The sequence below is a fragment of the Drosophila persimilis genome, unplaced genomic scaffold, assembly GCF_003286085.1.
Source record: "Drosophila persimilis strain 14011-0111.01,24,50 unplaced genomic scaffold, DperRS2 tig00000735-arrow-arrow-pilon, whole genome shotgun sequence".
Taxonomy (NCBI): Eukaryota; Metazoa; Arthropoda; class Insecta; order Diptera; family Drosophilidae; genus Drosophila; species Drosophila persimilis.
Genome location: NW_020825346.1, coordinates 1132694 through 1157925, shown reverse-complemented (window position 1 = coordinate 1157925; position 25232 = coordinate 1132694). Strand labels below are relative to the sequence as shown.

The following is a 25232-nucleotide window of genomic DNA, read 5'->3' as shown; positions in this document are numbered from 1 at the left end:
AAGAAAATTAATTTGCAAAGTATCCAATTACCAGAGCGCCTACCTTTGTGTACCTGAGAGACGCTACATTGTCGACGAAGAGAGCGTCGTCCTAATCCTGTTGCTGCAAAGACGTCAAGATCCATATATGTATTCGGCTTATGGATGAAGCTCTTATGCCTGCCTTTGATTCTAGAGATTACATTAGAAGCGCCTTAATAATTAATAAGTTTCATTTTTTATCCGCCGGGCAGTCCTTTTGGCCGTCACAGCGCCTGGAGACGGGTATACAGTCCTTGTTCATGTCACTATTACCCCACACCCTCCCGGCTGGCTATGTCAATGGCTATGCTATGGCAATGCGCTCACCTTTGTGCCATTTTCCAGCGAACGCTTGATGCTGTGAGTTCTGCGTTCGATCTGGATCACACCCCGTTGATGATCTTGCATGCGGTTCTGGCCCATCATCTTGATCAATGTCCCCGTGTTTCCAGTCGCTGCAGTTCACGTACTCGTGACCGCCAACCAGTATCTAACGCTTCTTGCCATCACCATGGAGGTGTCTCGACCCAGGGAACGCGGCTGCTCTACATTCTTCCACAGGATACGCGCCTTCGGCGCGGCACATAATAATCAGGGCATTGTCATTGCACAGATTAGCTGTCGTTAAAAAAAACAAATTAACAACAAATTACACGTATGTATGTATGTATTCATGTAATTAATACATAGAGTTGCCACTCTGCTGAAAAAATGTGAGACGCAGTCTGCTAAAATTAGTACTTTTTACAAAACTGTACATGTGCATTCTATATTTTGGTTTGAGTTTATTTACTTTTGGAACTGGAGCGACTTCGTGTTTGCCATGAACATCAGCGAAGACTTCAAGCCCGTGCCAACACGGGCTGCACTTGCGGCTCAGAAAAAGCAGGCCACCTGCGAATTCAAGGCATTGGTTTTCCACGAACCGCAGTCCCAGTCGAAGGCAACTTCGAATCCCGACAAACAGCAAGAAAAATCTGAAAGGAGGCCCCACAAGTCGGCAGGCACGGACAAAGACAGCAGCACAAACCCCGAGTTCGACATCAAAAAGGCTCGACATGAAGTGCTCAACTTTGCCATGAGCAATCAGCGTGTGACCAAGAATAAGCGTAAAATGGAGATTTTCCAACTGATCAAGCTCGGTGCAAAGCCGCCAAAGAAAGCGGCAAGGAACTACAAGGAGTTGAAAGACGAACGCCAGCGTCTGAAGAACATACGGGAGGAGCGAAAGAAGTTTCATCAACTGGGGAAAAATCAAGCTGGTGCGGCTAGTGTCAAATGCCGCAGCAAAAACCATGAGGAACGCAAGCAGAAGAAACGTGCGCCCGTTTCGAACATCGACCAGCACTATGGCAAGGCGCAGCCTAAATTCAAGAAAAGAAAATAACCATAGAATGTCCAGAATAAACCTAAATTAGTCAAATACTTCCAGTTTTATGTGTTTGTTTTGAAATTGCTTTGCGCCATTCAGTGTGACCAGACCAGCATGGTTGGCAGTGTTGCTATGTGGTCGCATATTTCTTGCCTTGCAGAGCACTGGTGCATTCCTTATTGTTGTTGATACGATTACGTGAATATTTGTGGAAAGTTTCGTCTATTCGGGCCAAAAATGTTTTCACGCTCACGAACTCTCGGGCCGGCGATGTGCCGATGCTACACCCAAATCAAGGGCGGCTCCAATCCAGCAGGCCGCAGCAGTGGAGCAGGCGCTCCTCCGTCTAGTTCCAAAGTAACGGGCCTGAGCAGCAACTGCGTGAAACCCACATCAGCTCCTGTGGGACCAGGCGCTTCAGCATCCAGCGGCTACAAAGTTCCCGAATACTTCTCCTTTAACCGATTCAGCTTCGCTGAAGCCGAGGTGGAAATGTCCAAGTATCGCTGCCCACAGCCATCTGCGCTGAAGAAGTAGTGGCGTGGAGTGGAGATTCCAAGGAGATTGCGAAACCAAATGTAGTAAATGTATAATAAACGGAACGTTTCCTAAGCCAGCCTCAATATCAGATATCAGGCTAAGCCTGTTCAATCTAAGTTAAATATGTATATTCGGTTTAGCATAGTTTGTCGGGGAGGGGAGTGGCGGGAAGAGGGGTAATAGATAGTGTGACCCATTTACAGCAATTCCGCACTCCGTTTTTTCTTGCCATCACGTCTAGCTCACACACCTTTGCAAATTTTATACTTATCATAGTATTTTCCAGTATATTTTAAGACGCGTTATTGACTCACCCTCTTGTCCAATGCATTGGCGTCACAGCACTGCGGCTGTTGAACATTTTTGTTGAAACCGTTTTTTTTGTCAAAACAAAAAACATGCAAGCACTTAAAAGTAATTAATACTGATCAAAATTGATTCATCAATCATATAAAATTATCTGGGCAAAACTGAGAGATCTATATGGCTGGGAATATGCGACGGAAGATATTAAACGAGTATTTATTGGTGAATAACCGGTTGACAATATTGATTACCGACAACATTAATTTTCATACCCTAGGGCAAGGGATATTATAGAATTGAGAAAATGTTTGTCATCCCAGTCTGCGTAGGTATCAGGATCGAGATAAATATATACAAGATAAATAATGTATTTAAATATGTCTATAGAATATCAATTTGAGCAAAGGTCTTTATAAATTACATTTCATATGAAATTAACGAAATAGGGTATACAAAGGCCTATGCGCGCATCATGCATTAGAATAATAGCAACATTGTGACTGTTTTCTTGTTAAACTATTTTGTTTAAACCTTGTTTTAGTTAAAAAACAATAAAACCACGGAACAAAAACTAGCCAGTTAAGTAGAAAATTGATTAATCAATGGCCTAAAATTACGTGGGCAAAACTTAAGGTTTTAGTTAGCCAGAATTATTAAACGGAATCTCTAAATTGAGCAATATGAACGACTATCCTCTTTCGTCTATTTTGTTTTGACCTATTTCGCTAAAACCTTTTTTTACGCAAAATCCAAAAAAAGCAAGTATTTAGAATTACCCAGTTATGTAGAAAATTGATTCATTAATCGGTTAAAATTATGTGGGCATGGCTAAATCTTTTATATAGCTGGGAATATTCGACGGAATATCAAAATTGAGGAATATGTATAACAGAATTTGATTCGTCAGTATATTTATAAAGTATATTTTTAAAGTAAGACGGTATGTTTCGGTATATTGCTGAGGGTCGGACCGTATAATTTATCGAAAAGTCCGCGGTCACGCTGGCGGAAATTAATAAGTAGAGTAAATCGGTCAAATAAGCAATAGCAAGTGTTAAAAGCATCCTTAATGCATACTGGGAAATATTCGTGCGTTAAATTCCGTGCAGTAAAAATACTGGAATCGCATTTCGCTTTAAAATAAATGAAAACGAATTAGCTGCTCTCGCCCATCAAGCAGTCAGCAGCGGCGGCAGCAACAACAACAACGGGGTGCGTGTGTGTGAGTGGTACAGTTGGGTAGAAAAACATCGCCATTGTAGTCGCTCTCTTTCGGAGCTGCCACTACTGTTGCCACCACTGCGATTATACCAGCCACTTCTGCTCTCTGTTGCGTTCAGTTGCAGCGCAGTTACCAACCAACTAAAATCGGGACGAGGCAATAATAAAAACAAGACAAAAAAAAAACGTACTCAAAACACATCGTGTTCGCCATTTGCCACACGCAAGCAGAAAAAATAAAAATAAAATTAAAAAGCGGACATACATCGGTGCCAAACAGGGACGTATTTATCCCACGCAATCGAAAATTCTGCCCAAAAGTTCGCTCTCTGTGTAGTGAAAGTGCGAGCGAAAGAGACGAGAGGAAAAAATAAGCATTGAGCGTAAAACAAAACTTGAAAAAATGTAAAGCCATTATTGTAAGTACACAAAACAACAAAAACGCGGCTCCATTAGTGAGGTGCCCCACGGGCATTTGGGCATTTATATTATATTTGTGCATGTGTATATGTGTGTGCAACTCTGGCGCGCGAAAAAAAATCGTCGTAAATTCCCTAATGCGAGAGGAGAGCAGAGCACAAAAAAGTGACGAAAATAGGCGCCAGAGTTGCCAGAGCTGAAATACCCGTAGAAACACAAGCCGTTGCGTTACCTATTGCCTACACATACATATACATATACATATACCTATACTGTACTAAAAACAATATTATTATTCGGCATATCTTCCCATTTCCGAACCGATCTCTATCCTATCCTATCGCATCTGTTGCAGGCACCCATGAAAAATGCCAGCGGGAAAAAAGACGGATGCTAAGACAGTAAAGACTCGTACGTGCATTGTATTCGTGAAGAATCTGAGGGAAGGTCTTCCACCAGCGGTTGCCGCCACTGGAAAAGCAGCAGCAGGAGTAGCCGCTAAATCGAATTCAGCTCGGACAATCAACCATAGAAACGTCGCCATTGCCGCCCTACCAAACGCCGCCAGCCCACGACGCGCGACGCGTACCTCTCGACGGTCTGCGACCATTTCGACGGAAATCGTTGTTGGTGGCAAAGCGCGTCAGCGGGCAGCCGTAGAAAACGACAAGCTGTCACCTCCAGCAGCTGTGGGTGCCGCCAGGCGGTTGCGCCAATCCAAGGGGGATCAGGTGACCACCCCATCCCATCCCGCACGGAGGCAACCACCATCACTGGCATTGGCATCGCCAACGCCGCCAAAATCCACAACGATACAGCCCGCCAAAAGGCTGATGGGTCCGGGCCTGGCCGCCAAGCGACGCAATTCGGCATTACCATCCCCAGCCGCAGGCACAGCGGCCAAGCATCTCAGCACGCTGGCCACCTCGACCATACGGCGGAACGCTCTAACCGCCCGTCGGGCCACACAGACACAGGACCACATAATCAGTCCCAAAACACCGAAAATGTACAAACAGCAATCGAAGGTTTCCCCCCATGTGGTGTCGGTCTCCCCGCCGCCGACGATTGCCGCCAGTCGTTCACGTCGCTCCATCAAACCGAATCCCAAGTATGCCAGCGAGGACCTGGTCACACCAAAGTACCTGGCCTCAATGGCCAGCAGCGACACACCCTCGTCGCGTCAACAGCGTGGCGGCGGCGGCAACTCCAATTCGAAGCTCTTTTCCGCCACCAAATACAACGATATGCATGATCTGCTCGATCTGGACGAGGACAACGATGATGAACTGAACGATGTGGCCTACAATCCGCAGATGCATAAATCCGATGACGATGACGATGATCTGAGCGAGGATGAGTACCAGGAGGAGATGCGTAACGAGAAGTTACCGGCGCCAGTGCCGCCAGTGAAGCGTGGACGTGGACGTCCACCCAAATCGGCGAACGCAGCAGCGGCTGCCGCCACCAGCACGCCCCAGCCCAAGCTCGCCTCTAGTGTGGCCCGCCAGTCGACGAATCTGCAACAGCTGCGCCGCACCATGGCCGTGACCATGGGGAACCGCAGCAACAACAATCTGCAGATATCTGCATCGGAGGGGGCATCAAAGCGTAAGCTGGAAGATGCCACCGACAGTCCCGTGGCACGCAAGCGCATGGTTTTGGCAGCAGCAGGGGGACCCAATCGCAGTCTACCAGTGATCAACGGCAGCTCCTCGGCCGGCAAGCCCTCGCCTGCTGCTTCTGCGGGCAGACCCAAGACCCTAATTGGCAGCAGCGCCAGCAACAGTGGCCTGCGCACGGGACCCACAACGGCAACGGCGTCGGGACTGATCAACAAGCAGCGCCCAGCAGCCACGACGGCCATCAAGATGAACAGCTCCACACCAGGAGGAGGCGCAGCAGGAGCGGCCAGGAGCACCAGCACCAAGGCGGTGGCTGCCACTGCTCCGGCGGAGAGCAGCAAGATCGTCGACGATGTGCCCACATTCACGATCGTGAATATCAATGACATTATCAACCAGGATGATGTGCTCATCAGTCGCACAAATAATCCCACGGCCAGCACTTTGAATGCCGCCAGCAAAAAATTGTCGGTGGGTCGCCCCAGGACACGGAACATACTCGTCGGCGATAGGCCCACCAAGGGATCGGGATCAGCGGAAATGCCTACCTCCTCATCGACTCCCACAAGTAATAGCTCAGCGCAGGGCGGCTTTAGTTCATCCAAGCGGGTCAAGGCTTCGGCCACGTTCATCAAAAAGCAGCAGCAGCAATCACAAACGCAGCAGACCGTCAGCCAGAGTCAGAGCCAGAACCAGAACCAGGCCAAGCCCCGTCCCCGTATACTCAATGCAGAGATGGGCAAGAAGGCAAAGCCCATTAAGCCGGTTCTGAGCTTGAGCCAAGAGCTGTATCCCACTGACGTGGATACCGAAGAAGATGATGCCGATATTGATCTAGATCTCGATGAGAGCGAGAGCGATCTAGCACCATCGCCGCCTGCACCAGTACGCCGTGCGGCCCCAGCTGCTGGTGCGACCAATCGCAGTCAGGCGGCTGCCACAGCCAAAGCCCCAGCCCCAGCCCCATCCCCGGCGAAATATACGGCACGTCGTCCCATACTCTCGTCGAATGCCACCACAAATAGTAGTCGGAACTATGGCGCAGGAGATCGCAAGTTGTCCAAACTCCTGGGCGAGGTCAATGAGGAGAGCTTCAAGAAGCCACCCATCAATGCGAGTAATGCAGCGCAACAGCAGCAGCGTTACAGCAAAGAGAACAAGAGCAACAGTTCGACTACCACTATCGTTGTCAAAGATCAGGATACCGATGACGATGAGGCCGATAACCTCGACGACGACGAAGACGAGGAGGAGAACGAGAACAAGGGGAAGAAGAATCCGAAATACTTCCCGCCAGAGACAACCACAGTGCGGGAGGAGGATGGCCGCGTTATCAAGAAGATCACCTGCTACGAGACCTGGCACGTGATCAGCAAACCCCGTGAGCTGCCCGAAAAGACGCGCCAGCAGCGCACGCTTTTAGAGCTGCCGCTGGTCAAGCTGGCGAATGTGGCGGCCCGCATCAAGATGCCGTCGGTGAAGTGGAGCAGCAAGGTGACGCTCTACAAGGTATCGCCGACGCTAATGCAGCGTCAGACAATGACCATATTCACGGGCGATCTGAAGGTGTACAATATACCCGAAGAGGATCGCCACAAGTACCAGCCATCGTGTGTGCTCTTCCGCCGTGTGGTGGTCGATCGTAGCAAGTGCCGGGTGCCATACGATCGGGCCATTATATTCAAGAATCGATGCTTCTACGCGAACATCGATGGGAAGCATGTCAATCTGATGGGTGCCCCAGAGACGGTCGGCTGCATGAAGGATGTCGAAATACTGCTGGACATTGTGGACACGCTGAATCTGAACAGCCAATTGGTGGAGATGGTCAACTCAAAGTAGGCCCGCACAGAAGCGAACCGAGACGCGAATCAAATGTACTATAAAGCAAGCAGAAGCAGAGGAAGAATCGAGAGTTAACGAGGGAAGTAACGTCCCAGAGAAGGAACGAAGACGGAATATCCCCCACACGGTATAAATGAATGTAGAATTAAAAGATGTTTTTTTTTATGTCGAGATCGGATTACACACTAGTTTTTAATAGTTGCTTTAGCATAATATTAGCTGGTTGGTATTTTTGCCACTCAGATACACACACACACACACACACACATTAATATATATATATATATAATTTAAAAAAAAAAGCATATTTCTAGATATAAAAGAAGAAGAAATAGAAGGCGATACAAAAACACAGAAGAAGGCGCAAACAGTAAAACAGTAGATGGTTCCGGGTGTACTTGCAACAAGTGTAGGAAGGAAGGAAAAAAGAAAGAGGAAAGGAGAAAAAAATAATAGCGCCGATAACGATACCGATTAGAACTTTAGCAATCCCTGGTTCCGGACAATGCATGATTACATACAGAAATATGTATCATTTTAATATTAAATAATAATAATTTTCTATACATAAGATAGATACCACCCCCCTCCGCCACCCTCCACACACACACACAAACATATTTTCTCTAAGAGTTGTTTTAATCCATTCTCCCCCCTCCATTCGGCGGCCCTATTATCCCCAGAGTGTGGACCTTCGATTAATAATATTTGTAATATGTATTTTCGGCGATAATTTAAAGAAAAAAACGGAATTCAATTATTCTTTTTTTTTTGTATAATTTTGATAAGAAGAAATTATGCTAAAAATCATTCTTTTGTATGGAATCTAGTTTTATAATTCGTATGTAACCCCCATATATTATTGTGCGTCTGCATTTTGCAGTGGAAGGAAAATGATTGTAATTTAATCAATTGTACATTTAATTGAAGAGCGAACCCCCATCATAATAAATAAAAAGAAATCACATCACAATGTTCTCATTCAATCGACTGGGAGGCAGGGTCCCTTTCTTACAGGATTTTAGCCCTCTTGGAGGTTCTCTGAAATAATTAAAGACTACCCCAAAAAGCGATCATCATATGGGTATTTCCAAGGAAAGCTACCAAAGAGACCCAAAAATAATTAGAATTTTTGTATGTCCTTAAAACGTAATTTACCCATGAAAACGTTAAAATCAGCTACATCTCCCATCTCCCAGCTATTATCTCCCATAAGAAGATCTACGATCAAAGTACTCTTGCATATTCAACAATCTAAAAAAAAAATATACCAAACAGTCCCAACTTTTAACTATTGACCCAGGAAATATTTGTTCCGTGCGAAAGTGTTCAAAATCAAATTAAATAATAAAGAATTTCTAATTTTTGGGTAAAATGTACTTTAAAGTAGCCTGGAACAAAATATCTATATATAGTACTGCCAGTGGATTCTATCCAGGAAATAAAAGGGCTTTGCTTCGAGCTTAACATATTCAAGAATCAAAGACTTGTGATATATTTTATTTTAATAATTCCAAACAGCAGATTTGAAAGTGATCTGCATCAAAAATATATACGTATATATATATAATACATTAGATCGTTCCAAATCATATAAATACGTGCTAAGAAATATTGCCTAAATTCAATCGGCATGATTAATGATATATATTGGCATGTTTAATATGTATATATGCAAATAAATATACATTTATATTTTGATGGATTTTTTTGTGCGATAAATAAAAGGAGTTTTTTGAGTGTTGAAAAAAAATTCAACAGTATTTTTTGGATGTTTGCGACCCAAATTCTATAAAAATTAGTTTTACCCCATAGATTAATAAGATTTCTATAAAGTTATGTTATTTAAAAACAAATGAATTATCTTTAATATTCTTTAAGCAAGAAACAATTAAATTTACAAGAATGTATTTTTTTCATTATTTTCCTTACAAATCCGATTCATGAATACATTTTTAATAAGATTGGATAATTTTTAAAATAGCATTTGTATTGGAGTATGTATTTTAATTTTGAAATAAAAATAAAAAAAAATAAATTTTTAAGAAATCGTTTCATAAATTGGTTTTTGTTTAATTAAATAAAGCAATACATACACAGCCTAATAGGCCGGGGATATTGCAAAACTTGTTGAATTTTTAATTTAAGCTCAAAATAAAATATTGGCGCCGGCCAACTTCAGAAGGGAGGGACTTCCAGAAAAAATTGGACGATTTGCTGCTGGATCCCTCAAAGAAACACTCAATATCAAGCAGACCAAAACACGGCAAATGCAGACAGGCGGATGAATTGCATTCATACCCTTGTCACTCATTTACTTTCAAACAATTCCACTTTGGCGCGCAGCTCTAGCGATTATCTAGTCGATAATATCAAAAGCCCAACTGCTTTCTTCGAATCAGTTATGGCTCTCTTTGTCGCCTTCTCTGAATCTGGTATTGAATTGGAGGCAACAGAGTCTCGTCTCAGTCCATATTGAGTCAATTCCAATCCGTACGACATAATCCATTTGATGACGAGGACATTACAACCATTGGGAGGCAGCACCTTGACAGAACTATGATGATGATTTCAAAAACATTGACCCCAGGTGAACCCAGCATGTTGTTGTTGTTCGACGAAAATTCACTTTGTTTTTTTTATAATTAATCGATATTTTTTTAGGACATCGTTTTGACGAAAAATTTTTGACGACGATTTTCATTGGTCAAAAATTTGTTTTAAAACATGTTGCTAGGAAACTCTTAGGCATGCTGCAGCAACTTTCTGTTGCAACAACAGCTTTACGTAGTGCAAAAACACTCCACACGTTACATTCCATACCCACTTATGTCTGTGCTTAAGACTTATCTTAGTCACAATCAAATAAGAGGGAATCAATCTTGTAGAAAATTGATTCATTCATCGTGACTGAATTTCCTACCTAGCTGGTAATATTAAACCAAATATTATCATGAACAGCGAACGATTACCCCATTGTCGACCAGTGGGTATTGAAATAAACTCCACGATAATTATGAGTCTTAAAGAATATTAGCGCAGTTCAGATAAGAGATATTGTGATATTTTTTAAATAAAGATTAAGGATGGGATGGATCTGCAAGAATCCGCGGTTTAACTCAAGTTGTTATTTTGTTTCAATAAAGGGGGTTTAAGAGGGCTAAGTTCGTTTTTTCATCGGTATATTTTGAAAATAAGACGGTATATTTCAGAAGATGCCGGAGAGTGATCGATAAGTGCGACGAAAAAATGAGTCGTAATTTTGAATGGACTATAAAAAAGGGTATGGACAACAGGCAAAAACAGGAAAGGCAAATTCTTAGGTTCGTACCCTTCTCGAGGGTGTAGACAATATATCTTGAAGAAAAAAAGCCGAAGGTATATTCGGCAAAAGTGGTGGATTTTACCTTGCAAGCGTTGCACTTTCTGGCCTGTTTTGTCTCTTGGCCATACCCTCTTTTTCCTCCTATCATGTAGCAAATGTGTAGATACCGCGTAGTTGCCATGTCATAAATTGAGTAAGCACCGATGCTTTTTTTTTACATCAACTACGACAAAAAGTGAATTTCGAGCTGTTTTTTTGTTATTATTCGGTTAATCTTTAGTTGCAAACGCCCCCGAATTGTGAGCCATCGATGAGTTGCGAAAAAAGCTGAATTCTAATACGCTAACTTGCCAATTGCTGGGGCCGAAGCTGTTGTGCTTTATTCAAATGGAGGAGGAGCTGCAGTTCCATTGACACCCAACCCAAAAAGCAAGCAGCGGCAGAAGCAGAGGCAGAGGGCAGCAACAGCAGCGGCAGCGGCAGCGGCAGCAGCAGCAGCAGCGAGTGGAGTGTGGAGTTGTGGAGTTTTGATGAGTTTTAAGGGGAGTGGGGAGTGGAAGTGAAGGAAGCACAGAGCCGACGCACACATGAAAAAGTATTCAAATTTGTGCAAATGGAAAAAGTGTTTGAGGCATAAATAATAAGCAGAGAATCATCGCTGAAAAACGGCAAAATAAATCGCACGAATTTATTAAGAGACGCGACCGAGACCCGACCGAGATCCGAGATAGAGCCAGTAGGCAGAACAACAACAGGCAGGCGCGATGGATACAGATAGACCAAATGGACAAGAGACGAAAGTCATTTATCATATTGACGATGAGACCACCCCCTATTTGGTGAAAATACCCATACCCTCGTCGCAGGTAACCCTCAAGGACTTCAAGCTGGTGCTCAATAAACAGAACAACAACTACAAGTATTTCTTCAAGTCGATGGACGCCGACTTTGGTGTCGTTAAGGAGGAGATCGCCGACGATGCCACCATCTTGCCTTGCTTCAACGGCCGTGTCGTCTCCTGGCTGGTCTCGGCCGACGGCACCAATCAGTCGGACAACTGCTCGGAGCTGCCCACCAGCGAATGCGAAATGGTCGGCCTCGGTCGGGCCAATGTCCGCACACAGCTTGCCCTGCAACAGCAACAGCAGCAGCATCAACAGCACCAGCAGCAGCAGCAACAGCAGCAGCAGCATCAGCAGCACCTGCAGCAGCAGCAGCAACAACAGAAGCTGTCCGGCGGCGGTCTAATCAGCAACCAGATGCTCCAGCCGCCACCGCTCACATATCAATCGGCATCGGTGCTATCGAGCGACCTCGATTCGACCAGTCTCTTTGGCACCGAATCGGAGCTGACGCTGGACCGTGACATGACCGACTACAGCAGCGTGCAGCGGCTGCAGGTGCGCAAGAAGCCGCAGCGTCGCAAAAAGCGGGCGCCCAGCATGTCGCGTACCTCCTCATACAGCTCGATCACCGATTCGACCATGTCCCTGAACATCATCACCGTCTCGATCAACATGGAGGCTGTCAATTTTCTGGGCATCTCGATTGTTGGCCAATCGAATCGTGGCGGCGACGGTGGCATCTATGTGGGCAGCATCATGAAGGGCGGGGCCGTCGCATTGGATGGCCGGATCGAGCCGGGCGACATGATACTCCAGGTGAACGACGTGAACTTCGAGAACATGACCAACGATGAGGCGGTGCGTGTGCTGCGTGAGGTCGTACAGAAGCCGGGGCCCATCAAGCTGGTGGTGGCCAAGTGCTGGGACCCGAATCCCAAGGGTTACTTTACCATACCGCGCACGGAACCGGTACGGCCGATAGATCCCGGTGCCTGGGTGGCGCACACCCAGGCGCTAACCTCGCACGACAGTATTATTGCCGATATACCGGAGCCGATCAAGGAGCGGCTCGACCAGAACAATCTCGAGGAGATAGTCAAGGCCATGACGAAGCCGGACAGCGGTCTGGAGATACGTGACCGCATGTGGCTGAAGATAACCATACCGAATGCGTTTATTGGCGCCGATGCGGTCAATTGGGTGCTGGAGAATGTCGAGGATGTGCAGGACCGGAGGGAGGCACGCCGGATTGTGTCCGCAATGCTGCGTAACAATTACATCAAGCATACGGTCAACAAGCTGACCTTCTCCGAGCAGTGCTATTATGTGGTGAACGAGGAGCGCAATCCCAATCTGCGGTCACTCAATCCGCACCAGCAGCAGCATCCGCATCCGCACGGCCAGCATGCGCTCAGTCATGCGGACACGGAGAGCATCACCAGCGACATTGGGCCGCTGCCGAATCCCCCCATCTATATGCCATACTCGGCCACGTACAATCCCAGTCACGGCTATCAGCCGATACAGTACGGCATCACCGAGCGCCACATCTCATCGGGTTCGAGCAGCTCGGATGTGCTCACCAGCAAGGATATATCTGCATCGCAAAGCGACATCACATCGGTTATACATCAGACCAATCAGCTGACCATTGCCGCACATGGTTCGAACAAATCTTCTGGATCTTCGAATCGTGGTGGTGGCGGGGGAGGTGGAGGAGGAGGCGGCGGAGGGGGTGGCAATACCAACGATCAGGATGTATCCGTATTTAATTACGTATTGTAGAAATTCTTTCTTGCAATCAAATTGTGTGTTTTTAATTATTATGGATTTATTATTAATGAATATGTATAATTATTCTTTTTATATACGAGTATACAAAACAAAAAAACAAAAAACAAAAAACCAACAACAAACAACCAACAACCACAACCAACAGCAACAACAATATTAATAATACTTATGTATATGTATGTATCTGTAAGCTATATAGAACGAAAAGTGCAAGATGCAACATGCAAAATGCAAGCGAGATAGAGAGAGAACGAACGAGAGTGAGAGAGAGGACACATCCGGATCGGTTGTGGATATACCTCTGGGATCGGTCCAGATCCAGGATATCAGACGGATATATGAGCGAGAGAGAAAGAGCGGACAACGAGGAAATGAGATCATGATGATGGGATGGATGCATGCGTGGGGACGAGATTTTGAATAAAGTTCTAAGAATTTAGTAATCACAAAAGTAAATAAATAAAAGTAAAACCAAAATATTCCATTGTCTACTCCACTTTCATTTTGATTGTGCCACATGGGTGTCGTGTCGGTTGACATTTCTTATCTGTCGATCCGGTCTAGTCGGTGCTTTTGTACTTTTTTATGCAATATGATTTTTTTTTTGTTTTCTTTAAACTTGAAATTTCTCTAGGAACGCAATGGGAGCCGCTTTGGAAAGCCATTCGAATGCTATTTGAGAGTTTTGATAGACTTTTCGGACTGTAATCGGTTTATTGGAGGAACAATTAAGCAACGCAGCCGACAAATACAGATTTGCAAACATTTTGGAACCCCCATTCGTAGCCATGTCCGTATTTTCTTCTATCGCATTATAATTGTAATTTATCTACATACATATTCATCGTCATTTTTTGTTTCCTTCTACTGTTCCAAGCATTTCTGTTGCAGAAAACAAATGACTATTTAAAAAAACGCGCTGCAGACATCACTTTGATCGGTTTCCAACACCAGGGGCACAGAGTTGCTTCTAAAAGCATCGAATCCACCGGCTTGTCAGCGTATATAAAAATAATAAACGGACCTGCTTTTTACCCAAACAAGGCCAGAATAATATTAACAATGAAAACAGAGCCAGCCATCGCAAAAGCCGCAAATGCTGAGGAACTGGAGTTATATTATTTAATGCTGAAGTCTTGTAATATACCAATATGGGAGTGGCCGTGCCCTGGGCGGCGGGCACCCTCGCCGGGCGCCTATTCTGCGAAAAGAGCGCTGCTTGTGGAAAAGAACGTTGAGGGAAATGGAAAAGAGCTGAAGCAGCAGGCCACCAATGCCGTTGAACAGGATTATGATCCCTTTAAATGACGCGCTTCGTACGGCACGTGGATTCACCGGTTTCCAGCACTTGCGCAGAGATGTTTCGAGAAGCTATCGAATCCAGCGTGCGCGTAAATAAACATAGGTGGAAAAAAATTACCCAAGCAGGCAGATTAACAATGGCAACAGATGTAGAGCCAGTCACAACGGCAGACAAGTTCTCAGCAAATGCTGAGGAATTAGAGAGCTACTATCTAATGCTCGAGGCTGGTACCATACCGGACTTACAGTGGCTATTCCCCGGACGGCGGGCGCCCTCGCCTGACGCCAGTTCTGGGGGGAATAGCAAAGAGCTGGAGCAGGCCACCGATGCCATTGAACAGGAGTAAGAACAGCACCAAAAGCGTAGGCCCCTTATAGATAACATGGCTTTTTATTTGGTTTACTCCCACAGACCGCAGAAGGCGAATGACTTTGACTTCAGCGACGATGTGGCTCCCACACAGATGCGGGTACGCAGCCAGACATCCACGCCGAAGTCGGCCAAAAAGAAGACGGCCGACTTTGCCGGTGTTATGGAGACGCTCAAGAAGAAGAATGCCGAAAGCTCCTAGCATACAGGGAAGCGTAGTATCAGCCATAGGCCGTTCTTCTGATACGACTACGACGCGGAACCTGCATACCTGACTCTGGATTTGAATTGGAGGATCGACAAGGTAATATTTTGTATTTAAGGCACTACCAATCATGTTCTTTCCTAGGCTATTCAATGTATTTGTTTTGTCCACGTTGTATTAAGATGTTTTATGTCTAGCCATTAAGTAAAACACCCCTCAAATGTATTTAAATTTAATGTTCGATTATGCTATAGATCATATATTGCAGCAACAGACTTTAGGGATGCAGAACAAGACAAATATATTAGATATAAATAGAATTAGAAATAGGGTCATCAGCAGGAAATACTTTTTTTTATAGGATAAGGTCTCCTATTGGAGCAGTCCATTTGGGGCATGAGTATTCGTATTCCCTTTTCCTGAAAAATGTGTCCTTGCATCTGGAATTCCCATTGGAATTTATAATACATGTATTATCTTATACTACTATCATACGCATTTTATACATATTTAAATTTAAGCAAACATTTGATATAAACAAAGAAAAAGTAAATAAAAATACACATATGTATATTCCTTTAAAATATAAAACATGGAAAGAATTGAAAAAATTGAACGGAAACAAGAGACAACAAAACTCTCAATTGAGGAAGCGAAAAAGAAGAGTGCAGACAGAGGGTGCGTGCGCTCTCCTTCAGTCTTGTGCAGCGCGTGGTGCGCAGCCTCTTTCAAGATCTGGTCTTAAAAAAGGTTTCACGATATGCTCTGCTGATTCCTTTCTTTTAAATTTTTGTAAACTTTTCCGCGTATCTTTAAACCCCACAAAATAAAAGCATACATGACAAATAATGTCTCAAGGGATTCTATGGCATATAGTAGTCTGTTTCTATCTTTGTCTTTGAGTCGGGCCGGAAGACCCTGCTGCTCTGGCCTATAGACTATACAATAGGAAAATGTTGGACCAAAAAGCTGTCCTGTGGTGGACGCAGTTGGTGTTTTTCGCAGGACGCCTCGTATTTGCCTATGCTTTGGGCAGCCGAGTCGTCCCAGAATCCAACAATAAATACACAGTCTTTGGCGAAGCACAAAATAATACAATAATACAATTGCACGGCATATTTTCTCCGAGACTGGGACCGATTGGGCCTCACCAAATACTGTGTTTTTCTTGTAGGAAGCCGATTAGGCAGCAAGGGGCAGCACATTGGGGTTTATCTTAGTCTACACTTGTATAAATAAATTAATCTTTGAGTATCAAATAGTACCAATCACTCGTAATACGTAATTCTTTTCAAAGATAAGCCCAACTTATGGCATAGCACTGCAATTCAACGTTCCTGAAATTTAAAACACATCAATTAATAGCTATGGAGATCTATCCTATCCAGAGACACAAAGCAAAACATTTAGATATTTTAAACACGTAGGAAATGTAATTTATTTCTGACATATCCTTGTAGTTATAATCAATAATAAGTTATTGTGCCAGTGGGTGGTGCTTGTATGTATGCGATACATTTTTTCGTAAATATATTTGATATTTTATTTTTGATTCGTTTTCTGTTTCTGTGTGTGTGTGTTTTTTTTTTTGTATAGTTATATATATATATTTTTTAATTAAAAATGGCATTGACATCAACATTAATTGACAATACACATCCCTTAGACGCTATATGCGCACATTGTTTTGTTTTAGATTTTTTCTGTTACTTAATCTTAGATTAACACCCGTACATTATGCGGGACACGCACGCACACAGACACACACACATCCATCACATATGCAACTCTAGATCTATTATACTTTTTTTGTGTTTCTTTTTTTTTATGTTTGGGATTTGCACGTGTTTAAGCTTAAGCCTAATTAAAATTATTGATATCTATGTACATTCCTACATTGAGTCTCGTTTATAATACAACACTATAAAATACTCTATTATTTAAAAAAAAGACTATAGGTATATATGTATGTGTATGTATATGATGCACAAGCTTAACAATATTTAACAAAGTTTGCTAAAATATAACACAAGTGATTGAGAATTTGTTTAGTAATATTTTGAGGTGGGTGGGGGGTGGGGGGAACCTAAAAAGTGTGTAGAATAAAGGGGACAGGGTGGGCAGACATTAAACATTAAGCATTAAAAATAAACGATTTACGATTAAGAACCCTTCAGAGGTTCCGTCAATTGCGAGGGTGGGGGTCGGTTTTGTGTTTTTTCAAAACGTACACTTTAAAATGCTAACTACTTACAAACAAGCTATAAATCTGTAAATATACACACATATATATAAAAGCATAGAAAAAGTTTAGTGTTCAGAACACTTGTGGTTTTGACTCTCTTTCTATAGCTCCTGCTCCGGCTCCGGCTTCCCAGTGATGTGCTGCTTCTGTTGCTTGTGCTGTTATTCATGATTCTGATTCCGTTGTTGCTGTACTTGTACCCGTGTCCGCCACATTATTACCTATTTGGGCAGTAATAATCTCTATAATTTGACTAAATGTGGGTCGGGCACGTGGCACGGGATTCCAGCAGGCGAGCATCAGTTCGTTGTATACGAAATCTGGACAGCCCGGCGACTGGGGTAATCTATAACCACAAAAATATAAATTATTGAGGCTAATGGCAGAAATATAGCAAAAACGCAGACGATAGAAGACAGGAGGCGATACTCCAGCAATTTGAATTCATTAGTTTACTCACCTTTCACCATTGTTGAGGCGATCGGTGAAATTTACTTCGTTTTCCTGTGGCGGAACCAGATTTGGTGCCTCGCCATGTGTGAACATCTCATAGAGCGTCACGCCATAGCTCCAGACATCCGAAAACGATGAGAATTTACCGGTAGTAATGGCCTCCGGCGAATACCTATTGTTGGAATTGTTGTCGAAAGTTAGATCTGGGTGGGCGGGGCTTCAGGCTTGACACCTACCATTTGAAGGGTATATCTCGTTTGCTTTTGGCATAGTAGTAGCCCTCAGAGTTGGCAAACTGCGCCAGACCAAAGTCCGAGATCTTCACACAGTCCAGATCGATGTGAGTCTTTCGATCCACCAGAATATTGCGGGCAGCCAAGTCACGATGTATCAGACCCTTGCCAGACAAATAATTCATGCCCTATCGACAAATAAGGGAATGAATGAATATTTCACAATTAATGCCAGAATTGACCGTCCACCTACCTGAGCTATCTGAATGGCAAAGCCTAGCAGTCGATTTGTGTTCAAATCAGGGGCTTTGTAGCGTAGATACACATCGAAAGAGCCGTCCAAATACTCCATTATTATGCTATGGGTGTTGTTGTCCCAGTATTTGAATTTCACAACATTCGTATGCTCCAGATTGCGCATGATGACGATCTCACGCTGAAAGTCCTGCGTTACCTGCATGGTGTTCAGCTTCTTGATGGCCACAATCTCGGAGGGACGCCGGTCGTCGTATTCGATGGTGCCTCTGTAGACGGTGCCATAGTGGCCCTTGCCAATATTATGCAGTGGACTATAAAACACCCGACAGCCATCCAGCTGCAGGACCTGCGGCATATTCTTAACATCCAAGACATTCACACAATCCTGATTGTAATTTGGCATTTCTGTTCCATCTAAAAAGAAATTTTGCTGCGTAAATGGGGAGTGTATAATGCAGAGCGACGGAGCAGAGCTCACTTGGTATGGGCTCGGCCACCACCGTATAGTTGGGCTGTATGTCCGACTTCATGGTAACCAGACGCGAAAAGATGTCGTGATGGCTGAAACGCTTCTCTGCATCGTCGCTCCATCCGTCCATAATGGTGTCGTACATTAGAGTGGGGCACAACTCTGAATCCACTGGCGGCAATATGTTGCCGTCCTGCCTGCGATTTCTCAGCAGCTCCTCCTGCCTTACCGTCCTCAGATCCCGCTGGCACCGCGAGAATATCTCATAGATGGTGGTGGCAAAGGCCCACAGTTGTGTCCCCAGATCCAGTTTGGCGGCTTGCAGATTATTGTAGTATTTCACGGGTATCCAGGGCGAGCTGCAGGCAAAAATAGAAACAGGCTTTAAATTGATGACCGAACGACAGTGTGTGAAAACTTACAGTCGATGGGGCAAAAGTTAAGTGAACAATGCGTTTCTCTACTACCAAGCCAGAAACGACAGGGATAAAAGGAAAAAATGCCCCAACAAAATACATAGCGATTCGAATAGGTTTTTACATCAAAGTTCATAAAATCATCAGCCATGTTGAGGCATTTTGAAACCAACAAAACAGACGACATCTGTAGCCCATATTGATATCAATAGTTGACAATCTGCCAACGGGAATTTACCATTTATTTGAGCGAGGGTCAAATTTGAAGTGAGATTAGAAACATAAATATCAGCATAGAACATCATCATGTCAATAGTCAATGGACATTTAATAAAATTCGGATTCGTCGAAATCCTGTCTTGAGCACGTCGCCTTGGTTCTTATCTCTGTCTACCGTTTCACTAGATCTCTGTCATATCAAAATTTCAGTTTTAATGGATGCACCAGGTCAAGCCTGCTGAAATGGCGTACCACATGCCCGACGCGACCCGCGTTTTCTCGAATTATAGAGATTATTGATCAACTTCAATACTTCAAGGAACATTTATGTTGCTAAGTGATCTGCTGGTTGCTGAATAAATACCAGTGGCATAGCTTTTCGCAACTTCTGATATTTTTGCAGGGGTAAATCATATTGTAAGTTTTCAAACGCTGTCTGAATGGGAGGGGGGGGATTGGTGGTGGCTGGTAAACCTGATTGCGATATCGTAACTCACTCAGATTCTTTGTAGGGGCGCGGATAGCCTGGATCACTGATCTTGGCATCGAGCATGAACCTTTCTGGATCGAATTTGGTCACATACAGATTACTGCAGCGTATGTAGCTGTGTATTATCTTGTTATCCTCCAGATAGTGTATGCCCCGCACCAGGCCATGCATCAGATCGAGCAGGCAGTGGAGCGACACCGCATCCCGCTTCTCCAGCAGGAACTTGTTGAGTGGCCCGTACCGGGAGTACTCCATCACCATGGTGTATGGATCGGAGAGGGTCAAGCCGTACAGCTTGATGAACTGCGGCGACTGGATGAGGCTCCAGGTCTGGGCCAGTTTGAAAAACTCCATGATATTGCAGTCGTTCTTCAGCATCTTCATCGTCACGGACACATCCTTCACCAGACTCTGTTGTATCCAATCGCCGCGCATCGTGAACATCATCCCATCCTCGCCGAGCGTTATCGAGTCTGCAAGCGGCATAAGAATTCCCAGTGTCAGTTTCGGTTTGCTTTGAGCTTAGTCGAGTAGGTCTCTCACCTGGATACCATTGCAAATCCGTCTTGGGATTGAAGATCTGCGGATTGCGGTGCTGCAGCTCCGCTTCGCTCAGCACCAAGTCAGTCTTTTTGGCTTTCAGATTTTTTGGCAAGCACAGCAGCAGCAACGGCGGCTTGTCGTACTTGGAGGCGGGCACTCGCAGACGGCCCGGACTGTTGGCCGGTATGAACTGTGCCAGCTCCAGCAGATCGCGAAACGGGTGCTGGCCGTCATGGTAGCAGAGCACCCACTGTCCGTCCTTGCGTAGGATCTTCAGTGTCTCTGTTTTGCAGCGCTCATGGTCGGTGTTTCGGCCGGTGCTAGAAAATGCAGAACAGAATTTTCGGATTCAATTAAAATTGGAAAACAGGGGAACCGAGCAGGGGAATAGTAAATAAACAAAAAACATGTCCTGTACATGACTGTTTATATTGCGCTTGATAGTGTACAATGACCTGCTCAACAAGAGAAAGGCTTCAATGCCGTAAAACTTTCCACAATAATTATAATTTATGCTTCATTTGTTATCTGTTTCTTCCTTGAGTTTCCCGGGAATTCCCTACAAGAAAAAGAGGGTCTCGGAAAGGTAGCATAAGGAGAAATAAATTTTAAAATAAAAGGAGAACTGTTCAAAATGTGTACTTAACAGTCCTTTATAGACTACAGACCCCCAGGACACCGCTTTGATCCACCCCAAGGTTCCATGAGTCCCAGAGCAATTGAAAGAAGTTTTCCAATAAAGAAACAGCTCGTGTGCCCATATCTACTCTCTTTCCCGAGGTACATTAAGGCGTCTACACTTTGAAAAATAATCTGTTCGGTTGAGAGCCTTATCGAATCCTCACAATCCATATTGTAATCTGTGATTCCGATGCAAAAGGGTTTCGAATAATCGTTTGTTGACCTCCAATAATGCTGAAGCCTCTGATATGAAGAAACCTGATATAAATTGAGATTAAGAGCCATACTCAAATGAACAAAGTGAACAAGATCACATAAAGTGCTGTAACGGAAGCTTTAAGCCATAATTTTCTTTGATCTGTTCGAAACGTCTGACAAATGAGCGGCGGAAAGCAAACACTGCATCGAGTTTCAAAGAAGCGCGTCTACCAGGATAAAGCTTTGGGTGTATAAATAGCATAAGATAACAAAGTCTCAGGTCCACGTCGCCCTGCCCTGTTGCTACCTCGTTGCACATACATTCTCGTGTTGATGTCAATGTAGTAAGTATTGTACTCTCGATCACATTGCCGTACGATGTAGCTGCCGCACTTGTCGCCATGCTCGTGCAGCTTCATCAGAGAATAATTGCCACCAATGGGCCCGTGGCAGCAGAGATTTCCAAGCTCCTCCAGCGAAGGTGTCCGATACGAATGGCACAGATCCTGCATCCATTTTACAGTCAATCTGTGTGGTAAAAAGGGAATTTTACAAAATATAGATGGATGGATGGATGGATGGATGGATGAATGGATGGATGAATGGTCGGCCACTCACCTGATGTATATGCCCAGATAAGAGATGAACGATTTCATTTCCTTTTCGGTATGAAAGTGCATCACATAGCCCTTGGGCAGGCCCACAATTTCCAGACGTACATCGGTATCATTGATTTTCGAGATCATAAATATCCCTTCAACGCCGCCCACCAGAATCCACTGCAAAGAAAACAACAACAAAAAATGCAACAAATGCCATAGCGGTGCGGTTTTTATTACTTCCTCTACTCTGGTTTCTGCGATGATAAGGCGGCTCTGTGGGGCATTTATTTATATATGAATTTCCGTTTTACACCGCCTAAAGATTACAATTATTCGTGAAATGGTCGGAAATCGTATATGCTCTCAATTCGAAAATTACTTTGAAAATTGTGCAAATATTCTTCATTAGAAACAGGCTTTGCTTTAACTGGGACTCGAACAGCGATTTTGCGTCCATATATGTATATATACATATATAGACAGAGAATAAGCATAAAAGTTCTTTTGTTTTTGCAGCTATGCCCTGGGCTTACTTTTAATTTTTTTATTTCTACAAGCATCGCCTGATATAAAGATCATTGTGAGGCACATCCTTCCATCTTTGATACCGAAACGTGATCCAGGGCAGCATATAGAGCTTCTTAACATTCTGTGACGGTTTCTGAAGACTGTTTATTGCCTTCTCACGTCCCGAATCTCGTCTTACACATAGAGCCTACTACAAAATGGAACCAAGCCACACCAAGGCCACAACCCTGGGCAGAAACTCTCGAGCGGCACTGCCATAGGACTCTACTTCGTTGTGCTACTCGTTTCTATGATATAAAGAATAGTCCCAAAGACACTAGACGCCCAAGAAAACTACATTTATGTTGTGTGCATGACGAAAGGATTGGTTTACTACCATCTAATTCCATTTAGTGATCTCTGTTTCTCCAAAAGGATCGGTTGTGTGTGTTCCGACCGCTTCTAAAGCCTATTCCGGCTAGCCGTATCTTTATTATATTTCTGTTGTTGTTTCAACCGGAATCGGTCTTGGGTTTTGAAGGAGCCTAAGAAACGAATTAATTCTCTAGTAATCACAGTTCGATTTTATTCAAAATTAATCCCAAAAAATCAATTTAAAAACACAGTATGTAAGATCTTTGAAATATCCGTAAATGAGATTGTTCTGTTTCTTGGGTGCCGGGAGTGCTTGGGTGGGCACACGTTTTGCCAAGTAAATAATATCGAAAATACCTAAAATTGCAAGCGCAAATGCTAATTGAAGAAGCAACGAGAGTCGGACTCTCAGTCTCGTGGCGGAGCCCGGAGGAAGGGAAGGGAAGGGAAGGAAGACGACGTTTGTTATACCTTGAGCGTGGCCTCTGATGTAACACGCGCCACCTTCAGTCCCGGCTCGGGAGAATCGTGGGGCCACAGTCTCACGTAGACATCGATGCCAGAGCTTTGGGCTCCTCCACGCGATTTACTGCGCTTCCCATTGCTCCTGGCCGTTTGACTGTTGTTGTTGGCGGTCAATGTGGACAGCGTGTTGGTGCTGGAGCTAGATCCCGTGGTCAGCGTGGTGGTGGATGTGCAGGTAGAGCTGGCCATGCTGGACCCACTATGGCTGCCGACGCCGGACATACTGACGCCCCCAGGCTCGCTGGGTGGATCCTCGTTGGGCAAATGATCGACCACGGCCGTGAACTGCTCGGTCATGTAGGTGGGGGCCAGGTGGCAGATCTGATGGATGTAGTGCCACTTCAGTTGGGCCGCCGTGTTGTTTGAGTTTTCGCTGAGTTTGCGGAAATACTCGCAGATCTTGGGACCCACGAAAAAGAAGTGCGCATTCCACACACTCTTGGGCAGGTACTGGCGGCACGAGCTCTCGATGGAGCGGGCCGGCAACTCCTTCTCCTTCAGGTCGATCAGCATGTCCATCACGGCCAGCCCCGTCACCTTTTCCTTGTGCTCTGGGTAGCGGATCTCTGCGATGTGCTCGTGCAGGTTATCGAAGCGCATCTGCCAGTAGAGGTACTCATGGCTATGCACATCGATCCTGTCCAGCTGGCTGTCCAGCTCTGGCACGCGGAAACGCATGCGAAAGCAGTAGCGGACTTGGCAGCTCAGCTTCTCGCCCGGCAGGACCCAAGTGTGGCCGTAGCTAAGGAGCTGGGCACGCGACGAGCGACGGGTGCCGAGGTGCTCGCGTATGCCGAAGAGCAGCTGGGCCGTGGGCAGGACTTTCAGTTCGCGGCACATGAATGTGCAGATCTCCTCGCAGAGCATGTCCGGCAAGAAGCGTTCAAACTCTTTGCTCTTATAGTTGTACACGTGAATAAGCCCATCATCCTGGTGGATGCTCTGGCTGGAGGTGCCGCTGTGGAGGGAGGTGGTCGTCAGGCTGGCGCTGTCCCCCAGCGATGTACGCCCACTGCTGCTGTCATCCATGGCAGCAGCTGGCTTCGCGTCCCCTACTCTGGTCCTGGTCCTCTTCCTCGTCGGTGGAACACTGTGCACTATTCTGCATCCAAAATGGGAACCGTGGCCGTTCGCTGTTGCCCGCCTTTACGCGCAGCGTCAGCAGTTGGTATACGCGCGGAGCCCCAAATTGGAATCGGGTCAACAGAACTAACTTTAACTTTAGCTTGAACCTGCAGTCGAACAATAAAAAAAAAACCGGAAAACCGAAAGCAAAACAGCACAAGCAACAAATTAAAAAAAAAAAAATTAGGTTCGATTCGTGGATGGATGCCGTTCCTTTATTTACTTTTCCCGGTCACAGGGTTTAATTTGTATTGCATCGCCTAAGCGCGCGCAAGAGGTAGAGCATTATCAACAGCCACCGCGAGCCACAACGCACAACGCGACACAATAAAGCGAACGAAATCACCAGTCACGGCAAAATATTTATTAATTTTTTAGGTTTTATGTTGTTTTTAGCGTTGGTCTTCAGTGTGACCGTGGACTTGTCGATAAGAAGTATATCGAAATATACCGCACAGTTTCAAAATATACTGACGAATTAATTGTACTCATATTCCTCTATTTTGATATTCGGTTGGATATTACCAACTAGCTGGATCCTTTGACCTGAATACATTATTTTATTCGATTAACATACAAATTAACATTACATTAACATATGTACATATGTAAGACCGCGGTAAGACCGATAAGATATGCGGTCTGACCCCCAGATATCGACGGCACAGTATCAAAATATACCAAAAATATACTGAGGATGTA

The 25232-nt window shown here is 44.7% G+C and overlaps 6 protein-coding genes across 6 annotated transcripts; 5 read left to right on the top strand and 1 right to left on the bottom strand.

Annotated features, from left to right (window-relative positions):
• The first annotated feature begins 803 nt into the window (after window positions 1-803).
• Window positions 804-1446, top strand: LOC6599169 (uncharacterized protein C1orf131). Its single transcript, XM_002024324.2, has one exon. It carries the CDS (start codon window positions 845-847, stop codon window positions 1406-1408), a length of 564 nt encoding a protein of 187 aa, XP_002024360.1. The 5' UTR covers window positions 804-844; the 3' UTR covers window positions 1409-1446.
• Window positions 1447-1581: 135 nt separating this feature from the next.
• LOC6599168 lies at window positions 1582-2021 on the top strand. The gene has a single exon (XM_002024323.2). It carries the CDS (start codon window positions 1631-1633, stop codon window positions 1928-1930), a length of 300 nt encoding a protein of 99 aa, XP_002024359.1. The 5' UTR covers window positions 1582-1630; the 3' UTR covers window positions 1931-2021.
• Window positions 2022-3270: 1249 nt separating this feature from the next.
• Window positions 3271-8299, top strand: LOC6599167. The gene is made up of 2 exons (XM_026992452.1): window positions 3271-3879; window positions 4236-8299. The coding sequence occupies exon 2, from the start codon at window positions 4249-4251 to the stop codon at window positions 7345-7347; it is 3099 nt and encodes a 1032-aa protein (XP_026848253.1). The 5' UTR covers window positions 3271-3879; window positions 4236-4248; the 3' UTR covers window positions 7348-8299.
• A 2623-nt stretch (window positions 8300-10922) lies between these two features.
• Window positions 10923-13305, top strand: LOC6599166 (segment polarity protein dishevelled). The gene has a single exon (XM_026992448.1). The coding sequence runs from the start codon at window positions 11440-11442 to the stop codon at window positions 13303-13305; it is 1866 nt and encodes a 621-aa protein (XP_026848249.1). The 5' UTR covers window positions 10923-11439.
• A 1039-nt stretch (window positions 13306-14344) lies between these two features.
• LOC6599165 lies at window positions 14345-15731 on the top strand. Its single transcript, XM_002024320.2, has 2 exons — window positions 14345-14959; window positions 15029-15731. Exons 1-2 carry the CDS (start codon window positions 14619-14621, stop codon window positions 15186-15188), a joined length of 501 nt encoding a protein of 166 aa, XP_002024356.2. The 5' UTR covers window positions 14345-14618; the 3' UTR covers window positions 15189-15731.
• A 1065-nt stretch (window positions 15732-16796) lies between these two features.
• On the bottom strand, window positions 16797-24886 carry LOC6599164 (tyrosine-protein kinase hopscotch). Its single transcript, XM_026992486.1, has 10 exons — window positions 23352-24886; window positions 22015-22175; window positions 21718-21924; window positions 20518-20837; window positions 19982-20447; window positions 18859-19208; window positions 18376-18794; window positions 18126-18310; window positions 17897-18061; window positions 16797-17782 (listed from the first exon to the last, which is right to left on the bottom strand). The coding sequence occupies exons 1-10, from the start codon at window positions 24432-24434 to the stop codon at window positions 17602-17604; spliced, it is 3537 nt and encodes a 1178-aa protein (XP_026848287.1). The 5' UTR covers window positions 24435-24886; the 3' UTR covers window positions 16797-17601.
• Between the last annotated feature and the right edge of the window lie 346 nt (window positions 24887-25232).

Coding starts and splice junctions, on each gene's coding strand:
- LOC6599164 (XM_026992486.1), bottom strand. CDS start 24,434: ATGGATGACAGCAGCAGTGGGCGTACATCGCTGGGGGACAGCGCCAGC. Junction 21,925..22,014: donor TATCTGGGCATATACATCAG/GTGAGTGGCCGA, acceptor TTTACCACACAG/ATTGACTGTAAAATGGATGC. Junction 19,209..19,981: donor CGCCCCTACAAAGAATCTGA/GTGAGTTACGAT, acceptor TTTTGCCTGCAG/CTCGCCCTGGATACCCGTGA.
- LOC6599169 (XM_002024324.2), top strand. CDS start 845: ATGAACATCAGCGAAGACTTCAAGCCCGTGCCAACACGGGCTGCACTT.
- LOC6599166 (XM_026992448.1), top strand. CDS start 11,440: ATGGATACAGATAGACCAAATGGACAAGAGACGAAAGTCATTTATCAT.
- LOC6599167 (XM_026992452.1), top strand. CDS start 4,249: ATGCCAGCGGGAAAAAAGACGGATGCTAAGACAGTAAAGACTCGTACG.
- LOC6599168 (XM_002024323.2), top strand. CDS start 1,631: ATGTTTTCACGCTCACGAACTCTCGGGCCGGCGATGTGCCGATGCTAC.
- LOC6599165 (XM_002024320.2), top strand. CDS start 14,619: ATGACGCGCTTCGTACGGCACGTGGATTCACCGGTTTCCAGCACTTGC. Junction 14,960..15,028: donor ACCGATGCCATTGAACAGGA/GTAAGAACAGCA, acceptor TTACTCCCACAG/ACCGCAGAAGGCGAATGACT.